This window comes from Vulpes vulpes, chromosome 16 (assembly GCF_048418805.1).
Source record: "Vulpes vulpes isolate BD-2025 chromosome 16, VulVul3, whole genome shotgun sequence".
In the NCBI taxonomy this organism is placed as follows: Eukaryota; Metazoa; Chordata; class Mammalia; order Carnivora; family Canidae; genus Vulpes; species Vulpes vulpes.
Genome location: NC_132795.1, coordinates 51256373 through 51278831, shown reverse-complemented (window position 1 = coordinate 51278831; position 22459 = coordinate 51256373). Strand labels below are relative to the sequence as shown.

Genomic DNA, 22459 nt, shown 5'->3' with positions numbered 1-22459 from the left:
GCCTCTTGGGGAGTCCAGCCGTCCAGGCCACTTGGCGTGGGCAGCTCACCAACTGGGGCAGAGGCTGTGGTGGTGGCACCGGACAGAGGCGCCCCACAGGGAGACCAGAGTGGAGACTGCAGGGAGGGGCCGCCAGCAGCCGAGCCTGCAAGAGCTGGGGTGTGTGACTCGGGCCCTCCGCCTCTCCCAACCCCACACCAAAGGGCAGGTATGGAGCAGGATCACTGATCTTTTGCACTTTCTGTGATCGTTTTTTATTTTATTTTTTAAAGATTTTATGTATTTATTCATGAGAGATGCAGAGACACAGGCAGAGGGAGAAGCAGGCTCCCTGCAGGGGGGAGCCTGATGTGGGACTCGATCCCAGGACCCCGGGGATCATGCCCTGAGCCAAAGGCAGATGCTCAACCACTGAGCTCCCCAGGCACCCCTGTGATTGTTTTTTAAACAAATTTTTAAAGAAATATTTTTAAAATCCAACCTAAGAAAGATGAATGCAAGTGCTTATGTCTCAACACCAATGACATAAAATATAAGTGAAAACAGTCTAATGTCACAGACCAACCACTCTGGCAGTCCTCTTTCCCCCTCTGCCTCTTTACATAAAATTGAATGCGATCCTCTGAGTCATAATAAAACCATGAATATTTGCACAGGTTTTGGCACCTTATAAAGACATAGCTACTTCCTTAGAAGCAGGGAAACTGAGGTTCAGAACATTTCCATACTTCACTTAAGAGGGCAAGGTGAATTCTCTGAGGACCTGGGACTGGGCCCCTCTTCCATGCCCCAATCTCCTCAACCTCTCCCTGAGGGTAGCAAGGCAGGACACCCATTACCACCACCATTATGACAAAAGCCCCCATCACCCCTGTCAACACTCTATCACCATTATCACAATAATCGCCACTACTGTCTTCATGGTTCTCATCACCTCATCATCACCACTATTCAAAAATCACCATCATTATCATATCACCATGATCATAGTCATCACCATCATCACCATGATCACACTCATTACCATCATCACCACTATCACCATCACTATCATCACCATCATAATCATCACCATCACCACCATCATCATCGCTACCATCACTATCCTCATCCTTACCATCACCACCACCATCACCACAGAACAAAAGGACTAAAGAAGCATGCTGTCCACACCTTTCCATTTTGTCAGGTGGCCAGAGGAAGGGTTATCCTCACTTACAGGCCTGGTATGCTCACATTTCAGGGGCTCTGGAATCTCATTAGGGGGCATGTCACCCACACTCCTGGGCTGAGTGGTGGAGTCCTGGTTCCGTAAGTATGGAGTGGCACCAAGCACCTGCTGGCAGATGGAGCTCCCAGGAGATTCAGACACATACAGTTGGTCAAGGAGCTAGAATCTAAGGGACCTTGAACAAAGGTCTAATCAGGGCCTGAGTCTTTGCAAAGCCTCAAACACTGTGGTGGAAAGGAAAGTATCACCTGCGAGTTAAAAAAAAAAAAACTATATGTTAAGTACGATAAGTAGCAATTATGCCAGTGAATGACATGGATGCTTATTTTTATTTAAATCTCGCTCTGTAATCCATCAATTAAATTTGCAGGGTGGTAGGATTGCTTATCTTGTTCTTTTTCATGTAAAGTTTTAATTTTCAAGGGGCGTCTGGCTGGCTCAGATGGTAGAGCATGCGACTCTAAATCTCAGGGTTATGGGTTGGGCCTGTGGGTATAGACATGACTTAAGTGTATAAGTAAATCTTTAAAGGAAAAAGGTTGTCATTTTCAAAAAAAAAAAAATCACATATTTTTTTCTATTCCTGTGACTTCCTTCCAGAGCCTCAGTTACCCACGCTGGCAGCCAACGGAACTGCAGGCTCAGTCAGAAGAGGGACCTACTAAGTGACACCAGGTGTCCTGAAAATAACTGCAGAACTACAGGACAGACCTCCCCGGAAAATGCTATCTAAGTCTCACGGTGTTTAAAAATAATGTTGGCAATGTTTCACGTTTTATGTCATCTTGTTATTAATTCTGTAGGGGTTCCCAGGAAGGCCTGCAAGGTGCATAAGGGACTTTGTTCACTTTAGAACTATTTCCAAAGCTTTTTGTTTCCCTTTACACACACACACAAGCATGTTGTTGGTAGGGACACAATATAACAGCAGAAGCATTCCTATCCCGTTTACAGTTTATAAGGCACACCCGCATCCACTGCTCACTAAAGTTTAACTGTTGTGCACCAGTGAGTCAGATGCAGACAACACCCTTCACAATCTTAATTTTACTGAATAGCGTGATCGGCCCCAAGGCTGGCCATGCTGGCCCGAGATGCGCGTCTGTTTCCCGCAGCATATGGTGGGGATAAGACGTCTCCATTGGGACAGGTGGTGGTGACAGGGCAGGTAGCTCAGAAAACACACCCGCTGTAGGAAGTGGTCTACACTAATAGTAGTGGCTCTCGTCATCCCTGACGTCATCCTCAGCATCCTCACCATCACCAGTGGCACCGTATCACCATCCTCACCATCCCCACTATTAGCATGGCCATCACCATCCTCATCACCACCGCCACCACCACCGTGATCGTCATTACCACCCCCGTGATCTGATCCAAATGAATCCAGAGGTGCCTTCCTCGAGGGTGAAGAGATGATCTTGACCTTGGGGGATGAGTAGGACCTGGCTAGAGAGAAAAGGGCAATCCATAGGCATTTCGTGTGTCTGAGAAATGATCAACAGCTCCGTGTCCAAAGATGAGGCTGAAGATGTGAACCGAGGTCAAACAACGAGACGCCTGTCGTCAAAGAATTTCTGAATCTTCTTCCCTAAGTCACTGGCCTCCACGGTGTGTTCCCTGGAGTCCCAGCATCCCCCACTCACCAGCCTTGTAGCTGGGGCAGAGGGCAGGCTGCCCGGGGTCCCCCAGCCCCACTCTGGGCAAAGCAGCCCCTCCTGAAACCTGCAACCCCAGTGAGAGGCCGAGGGAGCCCCCCAGAACTCTGCCATGGGTGCTGGGCAGTGGGAGAGAACGGGGCAGGGCTGAACTTCAGAACGACAGCCGTGGGGATGGTGTGGGAGACTGGTTTGGGAGGCAAGTGAGGAGGCTCCAGAGCATTCCGAGGGAGGCAGGGAGAGAGAGAAACATGAGGAGGTGACTGGCTAGATGATGACAGGGCGCTGGGGTGGAGATGAGCCCCGGGGAGATGGAGGTTGCAGAGACACACGGCTCCCTAGCCTCACCATGCACCTGCCACACCTCAGGCTTCAAGTTCACGAGGCGAGCACAGGTGGCGTCCTTGCCTCACGGGGGCACAAATGGAGCTCGACGGATAGCCAAGACCTTGCTCAAGGTCATGAGACTTACACAGGTCAGAGATGGGGTCTGAGGGTCAAACCCACGGAGAGTTGTTCAGGGTCAGGGTTTAGAACAAGAAATGTCCCCATCCTCTGATTGTTGGGAGCATCGACGGCTGCCGCCCCAGGCTGCTAGACAGTGGCTGTCAGGGTGACGCGGGGCTCCCAGGGGGCAGTTAGCTCATCATTCCATGGAGCGCCCCCACCCCCGGCACAGCATTGTCCATCGGTTCATAGTCACAAAGGTCTCCCCCAGTGGATGGATGGAGGGATGGGAGAATGGAGATCAGGAGGCCCTGATCTGAACCAAAACACCAGATCCTCCCAGGCAAATCCTTCTTTCCTCCTTTCTTCCTCAAATAGCACATGTGTGGTGAATACTGAGCCAGGGGTTGTCACGGGAGGTGGGCCCTCTCCGAATGCATTTTGGCTCAGCCATCGGGGCACTTGGTGCCCCCAGTGGGGGCAGAGCAGTGAGAGTGCCCACCTGACCTGGAGACCAGGGCTAAGTGCCGAGTCCCTCCATCCCAGGTCTCTGGAAGCCACACAGCTCGGGGAAAGAGGAGGCCTGGATGGGGATCTGAGCACCACCACCTAGGAGGTGGGTGACTTGGGGAAGTCACTGACCTCTTGGGGCTCAGTTCCTTCATCAGTAAAATGGGGCTAAGAGCCTGCTGGGGTCACATAGATGCTGCTGGAATCCTGGCGCTGCCACTTGCTCACGAGGGGCCTCAGATAGGTCACTTATCTCTCGAGACCTTAGTTTTCTTGTCTGGAAAATGGGAAGCACCAACACGTGATTGTGATGCTGCTTCCCAGAGAGAACTGAATGCTCCCTCGCTGGAGCTGCCACTGTCACCAGGAGGTTTGTACCAAAGCACCTATGACAACCGGCCGCAGATGCTGACGGAGCACATCCTCTTATCGTCTCTCTGTCTCCCCATAGAAGGCTGCATCTTGCGTACAGACACGAGCCGACCTGTGCCACAGGGCAGCGAACTGGGAGGGATGGATTGGGGGGAGGGGGAGGGGGAGGTCAAAGGATATCCAAGCGTCTATAGAGGTAAAGAAGACTTTTAGGGATGGTGACGATGATACCAACCCCCAGTCCCCTCCTACTCTGCCGGTGGGTCACAGGGTCATGAGCCCTGGCCCGAGCACATAATAATAAAGATGAATACCTTTACCAACCAATGGCAGACGTTTGCTGCAGGCCCCAGATGAAAAAATCTAATCAAAGAAGAGCTGAAGATGCTTACAGCCCCAGAGGAAAAGGATTCCCTTACAAACACAGGGAGGTGCGTCCCCTGCCGACCAGACCCGCCTGTCCAGGTGCCGCCGCGCACCCAGCGCTGCCTCCCGCGGCCCCCACTCCACCGCTAACTACAGAGCCACAGCGGAGAGCTACAGGTACCGCCGGCCGAGGGCAGTGGGGTGTCCCAGAGCCTGTGCCCGAAGGACAGACGGGCCAGCTGGATTTGGGAGCTAGGAGAACACTCATGTGGCAAAGGCACAGCAAGGTGAGGCAGGTTTCCACAGGACAGCGGGCTCCAGAGGCCATTCCCTCCCAGCCTCTGCCACTACCTCCTGTCCTAGGCTCTGCAACCTCACAGGGGTGATGGGAAGCAGGCGTGCAAAGGGGCCACGTGAGCAGATGCCTGTCTGGCAGCCAGCTACACAACTTGGCAGGATAACACCCCTGCCCTCTGTTCTGTACACTCAGGGCCTATCTGCTGGCAAGTGTGGCCACGTGGCACGCTCTGGCCAAGGGAATGGGAGCAAGAGTGACACGAGACCCAACCCAAGGGCTGAGGGCCCCAAAAGGAAGGTGCTGAGCAAAAGCAGAGATCTGGGGCCTGACTAACATGGCTTCACAGCATCCAAGACTCCTTGGAGCACAGCCCATTCCCCACAGGGCAGCTGGAACCATCTGGGAACACAGTGGGTCTTTCCATTGGAGTATAAAAGAGCAGCCCCTTCCTGACCCACTTTTCTGGGTTCTTTCTGCATCCCAAGTAGCCACGGACACCTGCTAGGCCTGCAGAATTTTCTGACATGATGTACAGTAATAACAGGGGTCAAAATAAAAGGTGCAGGATGGTGGTCCGGGGATGGGCTCTTCCTTTGCTTCTTCGTATCTTTGGGTAGCAGGACCTGGGGGCAGGATGAGGCACCCTGCCAAACCCCGGCCAGGGGGACTGAGCCCCTCGGAGTGGCCTTAGGGGCTGCCAGACCTGAGGCCCCAGCCAGCGCCTGGGAGCAGGGGAAAGGCCACCCCACGGCCTCTCCCGCCAGTCGTGCCTTCCAGTCCTGCTCCCCTGTGGGCAGCACCAAAGCTCAGGTGATGACTGACCACGTCACCCTGCTGAACCTCAGAACCCTCCGAAGGAACAGGGGTCATTACTGAGCAGATCTTGGGCATGAAGAATGAAAACTCCGAATGTGGAGTCGTGGGGGGGGGGGCTCCAGGGTTCACACCCAGCTCCGCACCGAGCCTGGCTCCAGCAGCTCACCACAGCCCCTACTGAAGAGCTCCTCCGTTGCTCCCTGTTCCCGTAAATACGGATCATAGCTTAGCCCCAGGAGTACCACGGCGCTGCAGCGCGTAAGGCACCCGGCACACAGTAAGCGCCAAATAGGTGGTGGTGGGGATGGGGAAGAGAGTGGACACTCCAGCCCAGTCACGAGGCCCCCGCAGCCCCATACTCAACCCTCTGCGTCCCCCAATTTCCCCGTGTTTTCATTTCACTCCTACAATTACCCTGTGGAGTGCACAGTGACCTCTCATTCCCATTTTACGGCTGCAGAAAATGACTCAGAAAGACCAAAGGCTGACCCCACAGGGCCCTGGGGAACGCAGTGGGGACGTGGTTCCTCACTCGGGCCCAAGGGACACCCCCTCCGCCTGCCACTCCCTGAGATGCTGAGGACCCCATGGCATCAGGTACGGGAAGCCCCTTACAGACCCCAAATGCCACACCCACTGCCGGGGACCACGTTGAGAAAACTTGGCCACCCGTATCACCCGTGATGAGCATGGTTTTGGCAGCTCCTCTCTTGGCTCCCGACTGTGGGGCAAGGGTGGGGAAGGCAAACACCGAGGGGGCCCAAGGCGCTCCTGGCGTGGGGCTGGCATCAAGAGTCCACCGCCGATTCTGCTCCCCCAGCCCAACCCTCAGGCAAGTGTGACTACCTCCCACTGGCAGGTGTGCTGGGATGAACAGTCTCCCCCATATTCACGTCCACCCCGAATCTCAGAGTGTGGCCTTGTGTGGGAATAGGATGTTTGCAGATGTGATCCACTGAGGTCACCAGGGTTAGGGCAGGCCCTAAATCCAACAGCTGGTGTCCCTTTGGGGAGAGGAGAGGACAGAGACACAGGGACGATGGCCACAGGAAGCCGGAGAGAGGGAGCCACTAGCCCAGGAGCACAGGAGCTGCTGGGAGCTGGAGGAGGCAGGAAGGAGCCTCCTCTAGAGCCTCAGGAGGGAGCACAGCTCTGCCCACAGCTTGACTTCAGAGTGCTGGCTCCAGAGGGCACAAGCCGCCTGGTTCGTGGGCATCTGTCACAGCAGCCCCAGGACACTCGTGCATCCAACAGTGGAGTTAAGCCCGGAGAAGGTCAGTAACTGGCTGAGAGCTCCTTGGGCTTCGGAGCAGCACAGCCACTCCCAGTGTCCTCGTCCTGCTTCCGCCGCGTCCACCTCATCCAGAACACTCCCCATCCCCGCTCACAGGCTGCTGATTACGATCAAAGATTTGCAAACGTCCCCGCCTCCACCACATCCAAATGAGTGCCATTACAGGAAAGAAGTCCAGATAAAAATACCCAAACCCAGGGAGCGCCCGGGAGAGAATCAGCACATCTACGAGCAGCCCCGCAGCCCCAGCATCTGGACTCACGGGCAGCCCAGCTGCAGGAGGGCCCCCCACCTTCCAGGCCCGGGGTCCCCTCCAGGCCACCTCCAGCCAGACCGCAAGGTCCCCACTCCCAGCACCGTGTTTGCCTTTTTCATCAACCAAACAAAGCCAGAGAGATGCAAAGAGAGCCTTGGGAAAGCGGGTCGGTACATTCTTCCCTCCGCTTCCCTCCCCGTCACCAAAGAGAGCTGGAGGGGCGGCGGGGGGAGGGGAGCACCAGGGGGAGGGGGATAAATTACTGCACGCGCGTCCAGCTGCACCAGGATGTAATAAAATGTGTTGCTAAGATACAAGTGCCAAAGAAGTTCATTAAAGGACACTTTAAACCAAGCTGCCAGACTCTTCTCCCTTTAAAGGCTACTTATTTGGTCCCGTCCCTCATGTTTATAATTAGATCGACAATATGAGAGTGGCAGTCCCCACTCGAGCCCACTCAGCAGAACTTGTTAATAAAATAACTCCCGACAAGGCACCGACTTCGGCCGGGCTGCGGGGTGGCTGTGGGCCCGCTTTATTTACAGAAATATAATCTGAGCTCCGCTTACTTATCTAAATGAGAGATGAAGGTTCCTGAAGAGCCTCAGTGGTCCTCTGGCCAGCCAGTCCACTGCTCAGTCCCCTACAGGGACTGCGGTCCCCGGGGCCCAGAACCACCGCCTCGCAGGGCTCGCCAGCAGATGCTCGGGTCTGAGAACCTCAAGGTCACAGATGCCGAGTGCTCTGTACACGGACGCCACGCAAGACACCCACCAGGGGACATTGAGGCAGGATGTTACTACATCACGACAACCCAGTGTGATGGAGCTGGCCCGGGAGGAGGGACACCAGGCCGCCTCCGCTGGGCCTGGAGGATGGAAGGGAAGGACACGGGGCCTCAGGGAGGTAACCTGGAAAGGCCATCAGAGGACGCCTCCCGGAGGACTCAGCTGGGCTCCGGCTGCAGGAGGGCACCCCTGGGCCCGCAGCATCCAGAGAAGGCCCTGATGTTCGGCCCACGCCTACACCTCAGGAGATGTCACAGATGCAGGATTTCTAGTTTCTCCTGAAGTATCAGAGGAGTGCACTGCATGGGGCCCAGGCCCCGCGGTGACGGACGGCGCTGATCCCACGACAGGGCAGGGTCTCTCCGGGGGGCCGGCCCTCAGCAGGACCACGCGCTGGCCCGCAGGGCAAAGTCTGTGATTCTGCACAAGGGAGAGCACCTCAGATTGTAATGAGGCAGTCACAGCATTTATGAACAGCGTCTTGGCGGACGCAGACCTGGCCTGGCCTCCAGCCTCATTGCCATTGGTGTTGCTTCCCCTTGGCTGATTCGGTGCTGGTGTGGTGGACAAAGGACTCAGAGAACAACCCAGTCTATCCTGGGACAGCTCTACCAGAGAATTTCTCCAGACCTGGGAGTTAAAACTGCCCTTCTGGTAACTTCCAGCTTCTAATCAAAATTCTGCCCCACGAAGGGGCTGCTGCTCCCTCTTAAATATTATAGCCAGCTGATGATTTAAGGATACGGGTCAGTTGTGCTAGAGAGGACAGCCCCCCTGCCCTGTCCCATCAGCTCCCTCATACTCATATGTTGCTCTTTCCCAGCCACACCCGCCTCTGCTGGAAATGCCAGGCACACCCCACCTCAGGGCCTTTGCACAGGCTGTTACCTCTGCCTGGAGCACTCTTCCTGCGGACAGCCATGAGGCCCGCTCCTCCAGCTTCCGCAGGCCTTTGCTCCAGGGCTGCCTTCTCAAGGAAGGGCTGAAGTCACGGAGAGCTCTGTTACCCTGATCCCTTCCAGCACCCTCCCTGCACTGAACACCCCAGGCTCCCCACGTCCCAGCTCCTGCTTTAAATGCAGGCCACAGGTGGCTCCTTGCAACCTCCCTGTGACCTGCCCACCTGCTGGTGCCGCAGCCCTAACTCCGCTCAGGACCCCTCTGGATCTCTGCCCACGATGATGCCCACAACTGTTGTGTCGCCTCCCTTGTCAAGCCAGGACGAGCCCTCGGAGGGGCCTTCTTAAACACGTTCCCTAGGCGGTGGCAGCCGGGAGGAGGCTGGCAATGTGTGCAAAGAAAACTCTGCATTCAGTGGGGCTGTCAGACTGTAGTTTAAGAAATAATTCCAGCATTTATGTGCGGTGTGCCTATTACCCCCGAGACGAGCCGCATTAATCACAGAGAAGAGTTAGTATCACTGATTGGAGGAAATGCCGCTTGTCACTTTGTAACCTGCATCTCACATTAAATTCTGGATCACAGTCTCTAATATGTATATATTTTTAATTGCATTTTCAAGTTCATTTACATGCGCAGATTGGCTTTCCGCCTGAATGACATCAAAGAGAAACACATCTCCCTCTCTTTCTCTCTCTCCCCTGCCCCAGCCCTGCCCTTCTTTTGTGGGGCAAAAAGCCGCTCCCTAAATGGATTATGGTATCACCCAGGGGCAGCCTGCTGGCGCCCCCCAGGGAGACCCCAAGAGACCTCTCCCACCTGCTGTTTCAAGCAACTTTTGGCTGCTTCCGCACAAGAGGTGAAAAGGCAGTCGTGACCCCCCCCCTCAATGACGACCGCTCCCCTCCAAGTACCATCTCTTAGCACTTTTCTGTTCAGGTGGGTGACTCTCCCCTCACAAGCCCACACCAATCTCTACCTTGAGCACAGGCTCTGAAGGTGGCAGGCGGCTGGGTGACAAACACCCCTGCAGGGACTCCTTCCGAACCATCTTTTCAAAACTTACCTGCACGGAGGGAGCTGCAGTCAGTCTGGTTCAGTGAGTTTCACAAAATGGGCAGTTTGGAATGTGCTGGGTCCTGCCAAGGTGGCCTGCCCCCTACTTGTGCCAGACCCCAGCATGTCACACCGTGGACACCCGACAGAATGCCTCCCCCCCCCAAAAAAAAACCCTCCAATGGATGAAAAGTAATTGTTTAAACAAAAACAACAGGCTTCTCGCACGACCCCAGTGTGTGGTCAGGAAGACCAGCATCCCCCAGTGCTCATTCTGGTCCTGGGTGCCAGTCTAATCCTCTGCCTTAGTTTCCCAAGTTGTGACATGAGGCCTTGGCAGAGATGCCCCGCAACGCCACCTCCCCGTGGCTCTCACGTCTCGTACTCTAAGCCGTCATGCCAAGTCTGGGGGATACACACCCCCAACAGCCACCAAATCCCAAATTCAGGCCCTAATCCCAGCTGTGGACACACACCGATCCGTGGAGACAAAAGCAACCCAGAGGTTTCTGTCCTGACAAAAAGCCATCTATTTCCCCATGGCAATCCCATCTTTGGGGTGCTGCCAGTTTTTGGCTTCTCACATTGTGGTGGATAAAGTGATACTGCTAACAGCTCCCTCTAACTCCATTGCCCTGCTGCATGCTGGGAACTACGCCAGGCACTTGGGACGTGCATCCTCACTAATCCTCAGGACAACCTTGCCTGGGAAGCAGCATTATCCCCACTTTGAGATAAGGACCCAGCCACCTGCCCCTCCTATTGTAATTACATGGAGGCTGAGGAGCCACTCAGCCTTGGACAAAAAAAAAAAAAGAAAAAAACCCCAAATCCCCCAAGGAGGCCCTTCTTTCTGCTGTGTTTTAACACGACCAACACAGGTGCCAAGCAAAGAGAACAAAACGTGAAGCACAGGCCCATCTGAGACCGCACGGGACGCCCGCTGTTGGCAGTCGGACCAGAACGGAGCTGTATCAGCAATTTCTTACCACGCTCTGGAAACTGCTACTACCGAACAATAAGTAACCACCAATAAAAGAAAAAAAATCTTAAGGAAGCATGGCTGTTCCTCTGGAAAACAGAGGCTGTTTCAGAACGAGAAGAGGACCCCACACTGGAGAGTGAGAGGACTGTCAGCCAAGGTGGGACCCACGGGGCAAAGGGAAGAGCGGGAGGAGAATGTGCTCCCGGTCCGGTCCAAACCTCACCCCCACGCTGCAGGGACCCCTCCCTGTACCCAGCCCACCGCCCACTCCCCACCCTGGTGCCACATGCAGAGACTGGATGCAGACCCAGGCTCCCTCCAAAGTTCTACGACCTTCTAGCTCAGAGTAGAGCTCCCGCTCATCATCACGGACCAGCTACTTCTAATGAGCCAGTGCTCATTTCTGAAGCACTAACTGAACTTTTTTTTTTTTATAAAGATTTTATTTATTTATTCATGAGAGATACAGAGAGAGAGGCAGAGACACAGGCAGAGAGAAGCAGGTTCCCTGAGGGGAGCCCAATGCGGGACTGGATCCTGGGACCAGGATCACACCCTGAACCAAAGGCAGATGCTCAACCGCTGAGTCACCCAGGTGTCCCTGCACCGACTTTTATCTGAATGCACGCCCCAGACACTTTCCTAACTCGTGGCACAAACTGCTGTCATCTGTCCTCTACGCACTCCAGCGGAGGGGTGAGGCCTATGGGGCCCGGAACTGGATTACAGCCCCTGCTCCACTCACCCCCGTGTGATGTCAACCAGCCACACGCTCCCTCTGGGCTTCAGCCTGTCCACCACGAAATGGAAACTAAGAGCAGGCCTTTCCCAAAGGGTTACGTGAACACTGAATGGGCTGGTCCAAGAGAGCCCGAGGAGGGGCTTGGCTCGGGCTCGCATCAGACAGGGAAGCTGGGACTCAGGACAGAGAGTCAGAAGATGACCACCAGGTCTCACCTGCTGAGGACGCTTGCTGTACCCTCCGAGGGAACCTCTGGTGTCATTTCTTAAGCACGAACCACGAGCCAGCTTTCTGCTACCCAGTTTATAAGGCGCCGCGATTCTCATTTTACAGCCACTGAATGTGGGACAGCCACAGGAGGGTGGCGTTAGGTCTACAACTCCTGTCTGGCCAGTAGTAAAAGCTGTGCTTAGACCTCCGTGTTACCTGCCTCCTGGAGGCAGAGCAGACGTCAAAAGCCTTCTTGGCTGCCAGCTTCTGGAAGGGAAATCAAATCCAGAGTCCTAGTTCCTTAAACAGTGTACATTCCTAACAGCACAGCCATGCCTCACCCCCCTCCAGAAACCCGCCTCTTCCCCCAGTGTCCCCCTGTGTCTGGGGGGAGGGCCTCGGAGGCTGAGCAAATAGATAACCCCCAAAGGGGCCGCCTTGAATCCCCCGTGTGTCGTCCAAGCGTGCCAAAATGCTGCTCCACTGCAAGAGTCCACACTGCCAGAGGAGGTGGGCGCCTGCTGGGGCCCAGGGGTGAGCTCCAGCGGGTGACCGGGCAGCAGGGCGTCCAGTACGGGTCTCACACAAGTGATGTGAAACAGCAGCAAGCCCATGACTTGGTTCCTGGACAAAGGTGTTGGAGGAAAAACCTGCTAAATCACAGGGCTCATCATCGTAGCCAGCAGCTCTAATGAGGCATCGTGGGATTACCAAAGTTATTATCAGAGTCATCTCATTGAAAAAATTCAAAACTAATTGATATCAATCGTACAGCTCCGTCAGCAGGTGTCTGAAGAGACTGACTATCAAAGCGAACCTTGGACTGGCTGGAGAGTAAGGCACAGCCAACGTCCAGCTCTACCAGGAGCCACAGAGCAACAGGACACCCTCGCTTGGAGAAGAACGCCGGGAACAGGGAACAGTGGGGAGCAGCAAAGGAAAGGTGGCAGCTCCCCCAGGCACATCAGGTATTCCCTGCGGTCTCAGATGCAGGGACACGTCCCTTCAATCAACCCCTTGGCTTCCTGGTGGAGACAGGTCCTATCACTACACCCACTTTACAGATAGGAGGCTCAATGAAGCAAAAGGACTTGTCCAAGGCTACTCCGCCAGATGCGGGAGCTGGTGTGTGACTTTAGGACTTCTGCTCTCTAGGCTACATCATGTTAGACCCTACAGTGCAGGGAACCGGTCAGCGATGAGGCAGTGGTAAAACAGAGAAACAGAGGGCATCGTCTCAGTGGCCCCAAGCTGTTTGACCTTGGGAAGCTGCCCTTCTCTGATCAGTCGGGCAGGAAAGATTCCCCTGCCCAGCCTGACCCAAGTGATGGGATTATCCTAACAATCAAATAAAAAGATAGCATCAAAGAGGTGATGGAACACACAGACCTATTGAAGAGTATGGGGCTGTGTAGCCAAGGCACTGTGTCTCTGTGCACTTTGATTCTCTGCTTCTCTACAGGTGGAAATGTCACCTCCTTGGCGCGATCCCCAAGCACCCACCCCTTCAGAGCACACGATCCCATCTGCTGCCCGAGTGAGCCTGGTGGTTAAACATCACATGCAGACGCCTCATTGGGCTTCAAGGGAAAAGCAACTGTGGATACACCCCTCTCCCCAACTCTATGTGAAAATGTTTGCAGACACTGGTGAAAGCATTTTGTAAGTGTAAAGCTTCATAAAATGAGACGTCCCTGTTGCTAACAGCACACCCCCCCCCCCATCTCCTCCATACCCCTAATACTTGGTGGATGCTTGTTAAACGTTTGTGGAATCAAACCTAGTTCTTCCCAAGAGAGATGTGCACCATACGATGTCAAGCGTAAAAAGCAAGTTGAGGCATGGTATGCTTAGCGAATGCACCACGCGTGTTCGTCCGTGTTATGGATATTTGTGTGCGCACAGAACACACCTAAAGGGCACAGCACTGTTCTCACCCTCAAGGGAGGATGGGATGGAAAGAAGGGGACTTACGGTTTTCGGACCTTCAGATTTGTACCGTGAGCCTTTTTTCTAGTAAGCAGGTGTTGCATTTACCATAAAAACTTTTTAAAAAGCAGACCTCTTCTTTAGCTCCTCATTGTTGAGAGAAGTAATAACATTGATCACCACCCTCCTCCATTAAAGGTTTTCACTTGGGGAGAATGGCAATTATTTTCTTAGTTCAAAAACAAATCCTCGGGATCCCTGGGTGGCGCAGCGGTTTGGCGCCTGCCTTTGGCCCAGGGCGCGATCCTGGGAACCCGGGATCGAATCCCACATCGGGCATCCCGGTGCATGGAGCCTGCTTCTCCCTCTGCCTGTGTCTCTGCCTCTCTCTCTCTGTGTGTGACTATCATAAATAAATAAAAATTAAAAAAAAAAAAAAAAAAAACAAATCCTCTCATTTTCAGCACATGTTCCTGGAAAGTTACTAACCGATTTATGTATGCACGTGTTACACAGACTTCATATATATTTATTGGTACATATTGACATGTTTGTCACTTATTTCACTTTAGACTTTACAGGCCAAAACAAGACCACGCAGACATAACTGATAAACACACGTATATGCATATATGCACATACATACTTTTTTTAAACCAATGGACCAGAGCTGCTAACTGGGTTTCCAGAAACGCCACCAGTCCCAACTAATTGCTCAGTTCTAGGAAGCCCTGGTGAATAGGAAGAAGAACATCACCAAGCGGCCCCCCTGCCCTCATGGCCTGTTAGGTGCTCGTCATCCAGGGCTACCGGGCCAGCAGTCTCCCGGCCTCCTCCCCCATGTCATGCACGGGACCCATAGTCCATGTGAGAGCCTTCCTATGCAGGTGACAAACATCTAAAGAGCTCATATGGCCTGGCTGGGCCTCCCTTTCACTCCTTCCTTCCCACCTGCCCTCAGCACCATTCCCGCACCATCCTGACCCGTGCCCTAATGGCCCTTGGCTATTTCTGAGGCTACTGAGTAAAATTCAGGCCTTCATCCCAGCAAGTGATGCCTTCCTTGCTCTGGCCCCAGCTCACCTTCTCTGAGGTTCCTCTCCTACTCACTCCCACGGTCTTACCGCCAAGAAAACCCATAGCACCTGAAGGTGTCTTTGGGCCATTGTCCCTTAACAGGCTTGGCCACCAGCTTCTCTGGGCCCACAGCCCCAGGTGTCCTTGAGGACCTCCACCCCAACCCCCTCCAGAAAGCTAGCCTCAGTCTCCAGACCAGGAACAACGCAGGTGCTCCCACAGCATGATGTTCCCTGAACTTCTCTGGGATTTTTTTGAAACACGGTTATCTCTGCCTTCCTCTTTTGTGAGGTTCCCAAGGGCCGGGAGCTGTGGGTCTTACTCATTTCCCTGTCTGCTCATCTCAAACATGTGACAACTTGCCATTTATTGCATGTCTACTACAGGCCAAGCATTCCACCAAGACCGTTAGGTCAATCACTGCTATCCTCACGCCCATCTTATTACAAGGTCATCCACTCGCTCAACAAATGTGCATTCAGTCCCTACAGAGCATGGCCTTGAAAATACAGGGAGAGAGGTAAAGCAGACAGAGCACCAACCCCCTGCATGGAACTTACGGTCTAGCACAAAGCAGACAGGAAAAACTTGAGACAGACAACCGCCAGCACTCTCTGGAGGCAAGGAAATGCTTGAGGTGCCAGAGAAACTGCTGGAAAGCAACCACGGAGGTGGCACTGCCATGTGCAGGACTGAGATGGACAGTGCCCTGAGTGGACACCAAGCAGAACATACCAGAGGGGCCAAGAGGCAATGCAGTACGTTGTTCATGCGGCCAAGAGAAGGAAACCATCCAAACGCCCATCAACTGGACAAGCATAGTGTGGTCCCGCTGTGCCACGGAATATTATTCAGGTGTAAAGAGGACCGAGGGCAGCCCGGGTGGCTCAGCGGTTTAGCGCCTGCCTTCAGCCCAGGGCATGATCCTGGAGACCCGGGATTGAGTCCCAGGTCGGGCTCCCTGCATGGAGCCTGCTTCTCCCTCTGCCTGTGTCTCTGCCTCTTTCTCTGTGTCTCTCACGAGTAAATAAAAACCTTTAAAAAAGAAAAAAAAAAAAGAGGACTGAAGTGCCACCGCGTGCTACAACTTGGATGAGCCTTGAAAAGTCCCACTCGGTGAGGGCAGCTGGTCTAGAACACCACACATCGTGTGATTACATCACAGGAAAACCAAACAGGCAACTCTAGAGACAGATCAGTGGTTGCTTAGGGTTGGGTGGGGGTGGGTGGCGAGTGAGAGCTGGGGCGGGGGTGGTGGTGTTGAGAGATGAAAATGTTCTAACGTTGATGGTGGGGACAGTTGCAAATCTCTGTGAATATACAAAAAAATCACTAATTTGTGCGTTTTTAAATAGGTCAAGTATGCGATGGGTAAATTGTACTTCAGTAATGCGGTTTTGGGTTTTTACAGTGGATGCACTGAGGAGGCTACTGGAATCTTCAACTAAGAGAAGATAGGGGAGGGACCAGAGTGGTGAAGGGGGAGGGCGGAGGCGCTCCAGGAACAGGGCTCAGGTGAGTGTGGGCCTGGAGGGGGCAGACTTGTGGGCTGCTGGGGGGGTCAGGGTGGTGGCAGGGGAAGCCAGGGCTGGGTACAGCTGTCCTAGTCCATTCTCTTCCCCACAGGGGATGGAGTGTGGAGCTTTGGGACGCCTTTCTCTTTAGTGTGCAACGATGCTATGAGAAGCACCAGAACTTCCCCTTGAAGCCAGGAAGATGAAAATTTACCCTCCTGGATGGGGAGAGACTTGAAGAAAATCTTGGAAAAAAAGCATGTCCTTTTACGAAAGGACTGCAAACCAGCGGGAGCTTTCTGAATAAACCCAGCCTACAATTTCATTTGGTGGATACTTCCAAGGCGGGGTCCCTCTGGTGTCCGACGTGGCTAGTGAATCACGGCAAAGACATGATTCAGTGCCCGGGTGCGTGCCACATACATAATACCTTTCAAGAAGACATATTTTTATTGCTGCACTTAAGGACAGCCCCTCGGAACCCAGAGTCCATCAAATCGATGGATCGAGCGGCACGAGAGGCCCCAGGTTCACCTCCCGGGGTCTCTCTCTCGCAGGAGACCACACCAGCATGAGGCGCAGTGAACACAGAAGGTTCTTCGCACTTGGCGGTGAAGCTGAACTTCATGAAGTTCAGGTCTGGAGGTGCCTGCTACACGTGGGCATCTGAACATTGTACTGAGAACTCCAGAGAGGGAAGAAAAAATTTTTTAAAAACCCCAGTATTTATGATGGGTCTGTTATTTACATGGAAGTGCTTGTTGCTTGACAATTTAGATAAAAATGTTACTGCCTCTCTGCATGTGCTGCAAATTCATGGCGTAAAACCACTGAAGCAACTAATGGAGTCTTCACACATCATATCTCGTTAAAGACGAGGGGTCCGTCCTCCACTGGAATTCAAAACCTGGCAGCCGGGCACATGCCACACCTGGGAATGCAGCCTGGCCAAAACTCAGCTCTGACCAACTCCCCACACCTCCCCCCCCCCCCCCGCCCGCCCCCTTTTAAAGGAAAGAATACAAACTCTGAAACAGCAAGATCCTAGGGAAGCTGGTTTCCTGTTTATCCCCCAGTCCACCGATGGTGGGAGACACACTGGAGAGTTCTACAGGATCTGCATCTGTCTACTTCTGACCCACAACCAATCTATTTACTTCTACAAGTCCTCGATCAACATCCTTAAACCACTTGTCCATGTTTCTAGAAATTGCTGGAAAAAAAAAAATCCCAGTGTCAAGTGCATGAATGGGAAATTGATGGCTGGGCACCAAAAGATATTACTCGGCTGCTATTGTATTTCTAACAGATGTGGATAATGGGGTCATCCGTTTCGCTTTACTATCTAGTTCATCATCCACCTATGCACTTTTAATTGAAACTTAACCTTTACATCCCACGTTCCAAGAAGGAGCAGCACAAAAACACATCTCCGGAAGTGCAAACGGTAGGAGTTTCTTCCCCAGCGAATCTATAAATGAGCACTACCTGTGATTTATGTGTCGAGTCAAAAAAACTCTGAGATACTGGCCTTTTCGTACCTGCTCCCACATTTCTGCTACTCCCGGGCAGGTTCCGAGGTGAGGTGACCAAGCGGAGCCCCCGCTGCTCCTCTTGGAGACTGTGGGTGCAGCCCAGAATCGCCTCCAAGAGCTTGTTTCCTAGACCTTTCCCCAAGCCGAGCTGCCAATCACCACCAAACTCTCCCAAGGAGGGCCAGACGGTAAATGTTAAGTCTACCCAACTCATTTCATAGGTGACCTCTGAAAAGATTTCACCGCGGAGCTTGGGAGAGACAAGGCAGCTTTATTAGCATGCTGCACCACCGCCTCGGCCCCCTCCCCTCCCTCTTTTATGAGCCCTTGTTATATAAAATGCCACAAAGGGAAAAGGAAAAACAACCGACAGTTCCAAACACAAGTTCCGATGGCCAGGCCCAACGCTGGCTGCTTCCCAGGTGTTATATTTAGTCGTTTAAAAGAGAGACATTTTTAAAAGACCGGAGAACAAAAGTTTTCCTTGTTTCCTTTCTTTTTGAACACACACTCACACACACAAAAAGATGGAGGTACATGCCATCCGCAAGCATCTTTCCTTCCCCGAGTTCAAATTTAAAGGCGAAGGCAGCCTGGAGTAGGACAGCTCCTTCTCCCAAGCTGCACGGGAGCCTCCAAACCGAATTTCCAAATGTTTCTCTCAGCCTCATCTACATTCCGGCATGACAGATAATAAATAGCTACTCATTTACTATCATCATAAAATTTTAAACAGCCTTGAAACAGTTGCCACAATACAGAAGACATGATCAAACCCAAGCTCTGAAAAGCCACTCCAAATAGTAAAACTATTGCCACGCAGAAGCACACATAAAGACATTGTTGCAATAAAAGCTGCTGGATTACTGGATTCTCTCTCCCTCTCCCCCCCCTCCCTCCCTCTCTCCCTCTCTTAAATCTTCCACTCAGAGCCTAAGAGTCAACAACTTGCCGTTTTACCCAGCGGAAAAGAAAAAAAAAAAAAAAAAACAGGGCTTAGCATCCCTCAGCTATCACACCGTACCGGATTTGGTGATGGGTTTTTTTTTTTTTTCCTTTTTTCTTAAAAAATAAATAAAGTCTCTGATTTGATTGCACACAGTGATTAAACATCTTTGTGCTCAGCGAAGGGTCTCCAACCCCTCCCCCTCCAAAAATGGCATCAAAGCAATCAAAATGGTAATGCCGGGCCTGGGTCCCCTCCCCCCGCGAACTCCCCGACTTCGCCGGGGCCGCGCGCCGGACCCCCCTCCGGCGGGAATGGAAGCTTCCACGGCTGGACGGGGGCGCGGGCCGGGCGCGCGCGGCCGGGGAGGGGGCCGCGGCTCCGACGGGAACCGGCTGGTGCGTCCGTCCCGACCCCCCCGTCCAGCCGGCGCCCCCGACCGGGCGCGGGCCCGCGGGAACCGCCGTCTTCCCCGGCGCAGCCTCCCCCCCTCCTCGGCCGCACGCCCCCTCCCTCCACTTTTCAACTTTAAAGACTCGAGATTTACGCCCGGCCTCCCTCCGAGTTCCCCGCTCCGCCCCCCGCCCCCCGCCCCCCGGGCGGCCGCGCCTCCCCCTCCACCCGAGGGCCGTCCGCGGGGGGCGGGGGGCGGGGGGGCCGCGGCCGGGAGCCGGGCGGGGGGCGGGGGGCGGGGGGCGGGGGCGGGCGGGGGGCGCTGCCCAAGTTTGGAGCCGGCGGCGGCGCGGGCATTCCGAAGGAAGCGCGATCGATGGCCCGGGGGCGCGGCGCGGGGAGGGGCGGGGGCGGGGGCCGGCCGGGGAGGGGCGGGGCCGGGGAGGGGAGGGGCGCCGGCGCCCCCGGCACGCCCCCGCCCCCGGCACGCCCCCGCCCCCGCCCCCGCCCCCGCCCCCGCCCCCGCCCGCCGCGGAGCCCCGGGAGCGCCATTGGCTGCGCCGCTCAAAGTTCTCGGCTCCGGGCGGCGCGGGGAAGGGGCGGGAGCGCGAGTGCGGGGAGCGGGGCGCGCAGGGGGAGGGGAGGGGAGGGGAGGGGAGGGGAGGGGGAGGGGCGCGCGCGGCGGGGAGGGGGAGGGGAGGGGAGGGGAGGGGAGGGGAGGGCGGGGGCGCGCGGCCGGCCGCGCTCCGGCGGCGGCATCTGTTCGTGGTGCTGAAACCCCGAGCGCTGGGCTCAGCGCAACTAAGTCACAATGGACAACTTTTCCTCCCCGGAGGGGCCGGGAGGGGCGCGGGGGGGTCGGCGGCGGGGTCCCCGTGTCCGCCTGGAGCCCAGAGACCAAAGTTGGGGCAGAACTGGGGGGGTCCCGGGGGCGCCTTTCTTTTGTTCCCCGGGAGCTGGCGTCAGGTTCCGAGAATAAAAAGTGATGCCGGAGGAGGGGAGGGGAGGGGAGGGAGGGGAGGGAGGGGAGGGGAGGGGAGGGAGGTGAGGGGAGGGAGCCCGCGGGGTCGGTTCTCCGAAGCGGATTTGCCACGGAATCCGGAAGCCGCCTCCAAGGAGTTTGCGGCGTCCAGGCCCCAAATACCGTCGTCCCCCCCCCCCCCCCCCGCCCCTACCCTCCGCCGGCCTGGGGCCCGAGCCCGGAGAAATCGCCGCCGTCCAAAAACGTGTCCAGCAACTCAAAATGGAGGCCGGGCTGCCCGCCGCCCTGGAGCGCAGCGCCCGTTCCGGCGGCCGCCGAGCCCCGCTCTGCCCTCGGCCCCCTTGGACCGGCTCTTTCTTTCCAGAAACGGACGGGGGCGGGCAACTTCGCGGGCTGCGGCGGACTCCCTGGGGAGTGGAGTGCGGCGCCGAGGCCGCACTTTGCAGGGCGCCGCCGAAGTGCCGGGCGCCCCCGCCGCCCCCGCCCCGCCCGCCGCCCGCCCCCCGCCCGCCGCCCCCCGCCCCCCGCCCCGGCGGAGTTGGGGGCGCAGGCTCCCGCTCGCTTACTTGCTTGTCGCTGAGCGCGGCGACCCGCGGCTGCCTTTCGTGGAGCTGCTTCTTGAGGTCGCCGTTCTGCGGAGACACGGGGAGCGGGCTCAGGCCGGCCGCCCCGCGGGTGGAGCGCGCCCCGGGCCCCGCGGCCCCCGCCCCGCCGCGGCCCCCGCCCCGCCGCGCCCCGCCCCGCCCCGCCGGCAGCCCGCGGGCCCCGCGGTCCGCACGCAGCGCGCCCCAAGTTCCCGGGCCGCGTCCCGCACGCGCGGCGGGGCCGCTTACCTGTGGCTGCCGCCTCATCGGGGCAGCTCGCGGGGCGGGGCGGGGGCCGCGGCCACCCGGCGGCGCGCCCCGAGCCGCGCAAGTTTGCAGGCAGGGGTGCGTGTGCGAGCGAGCGTGAGTGTGACTGTGCCGGGGGAGGGGGGAGGAACAAAGAGCCAAGTAAACACGGCGAGTCCGTGTCGAGCAAAGCTCATAAATATTCAAGTCGCGTCCTAATCTCCCCAACACACACACGCGCACGCCGCAGCTCCTCCCGGGCCCGGCCCCACGCCGCCGCTGGCCCGGGCGACGGCCGCCAAAAGTACTTTTGCAAAGTGTGCGGGACTGCGCGGGGGAGGGCCGGGAGGGGCCGGTGCACGCGCTCCCACAGGCGCCCCGGGGCGGGCCCCCGCGGACGTACCCCACGTGCCCCCGGGCTCCGGACCCGCCCCCGCCCCCCCCACCCAAACTGTGCCAAATGGCAAGAGAGGAAGGGAGGAGCAGCAGCCCGTGGGGGGGGGGGGTGCACGCTGGAGACCCCCCGGGCCCCGGGGCGGCCTGGAGCAGGAGCCCCGGCCAGGCACAGCTCCGGCCGTGCAGACCGTGCGGCGACGAGGAGGAGGACGGGCGCGGGTCCCCGGGGCGCCCCCCCCGCGGCCCCGGGCCCCCGGCCGCCTACCTGGTGGCGCGCGAGTTCCACGGCGAGCGCCTCGGGCCGGCTCTGCAGCTCCATCCCGGCAACTTGGGCAGCACTTTGCGCTCACTTTGGCCGCGGCCCCGGGAAGTTGCGCGCCTCCGCGGGGGCGGGCGGGGGCGGGCCGGGCCTCCGGGGAGGGGGTGGGGGACACGAGCCCCCTCCCCCAAGGCCGAGCCGGAGGGACGGGGGCGCCGGGCGAGAGCGGGAAGAAAGGCGGCCGGGCGCCGCGGCCGCCCCAACTCCTCAGGCTGCCCGGCAAGTTGCGCCGGGTCCCCGGGCCGCCCGCGCTGGCCGGCGCATGGCCCCAGGCTCCGGGAGCCCGCGCAGCCCCGCGCAGCCCCGCGCAGCCCCGCCGCCGGCCGGCAGGGACTATATTTCCTCCGGCGCGCGCCTGGATCTCGCTGGGCCTCGGCAAAGTTGTGCCTCGGCGCGATGCTAATTCGGCAGTGCCCGGATGGAGCGGGCCGGGGCGGCGGGGGCGGGGGCGGGGGCGGGGGGCGGCGCCGAGCCCGCCCGCCCCGCCCCGCCCCGCCCGCGCGTGCGCACTGCCGCCCCGCCGCGGCCCGGCACCGCGAGCGGAGAACAAAAGTGGCGGAGCCGGGGGCGCCGAGGGGTGCGGACGCGCGGAAGACGCGCCGCGCGGCC

General features: G+C 56.8%; 1 protein-coding gene across 3 annotated transcripts in view; it reads right to left on the bottom strand.

The window, feature by feature from the left end:
* PHF21B (PHD finger protein 21B) overlaps positions 1 to 22136 on the bottom strand; it is an 84963-nt gene extending 62827 nt beyond the window's left edge. The window contains exons 1-2 of one of the 3 annotated variants that reach the window (XM_072742620.1): positions 21797 to 22136; positions 20872 to 20937 (exon numbers count right to left, since the gene is read on the bottom strand). In XM_072742620.1, the coding sequence (XP_072598721.1) occupies positions 20872 to 20937; positions 21797 to 21850 (120 nt within the window). In that variant the 5' untranslated portion in view covers positions 21851 to 22136. Of the gene's footprint in view, positions 1 to 20871; positions 20938 to 21138; positions 21436 to 21796 lie in introns of those variants that run through there. The other 2 variants (XM_072742622.1, XM_072742621.1) reach the window with 2 other exon arrangements.
* Between the last annotated feature and the right edge of the window lie 323 nt (positions 22137 to 22459).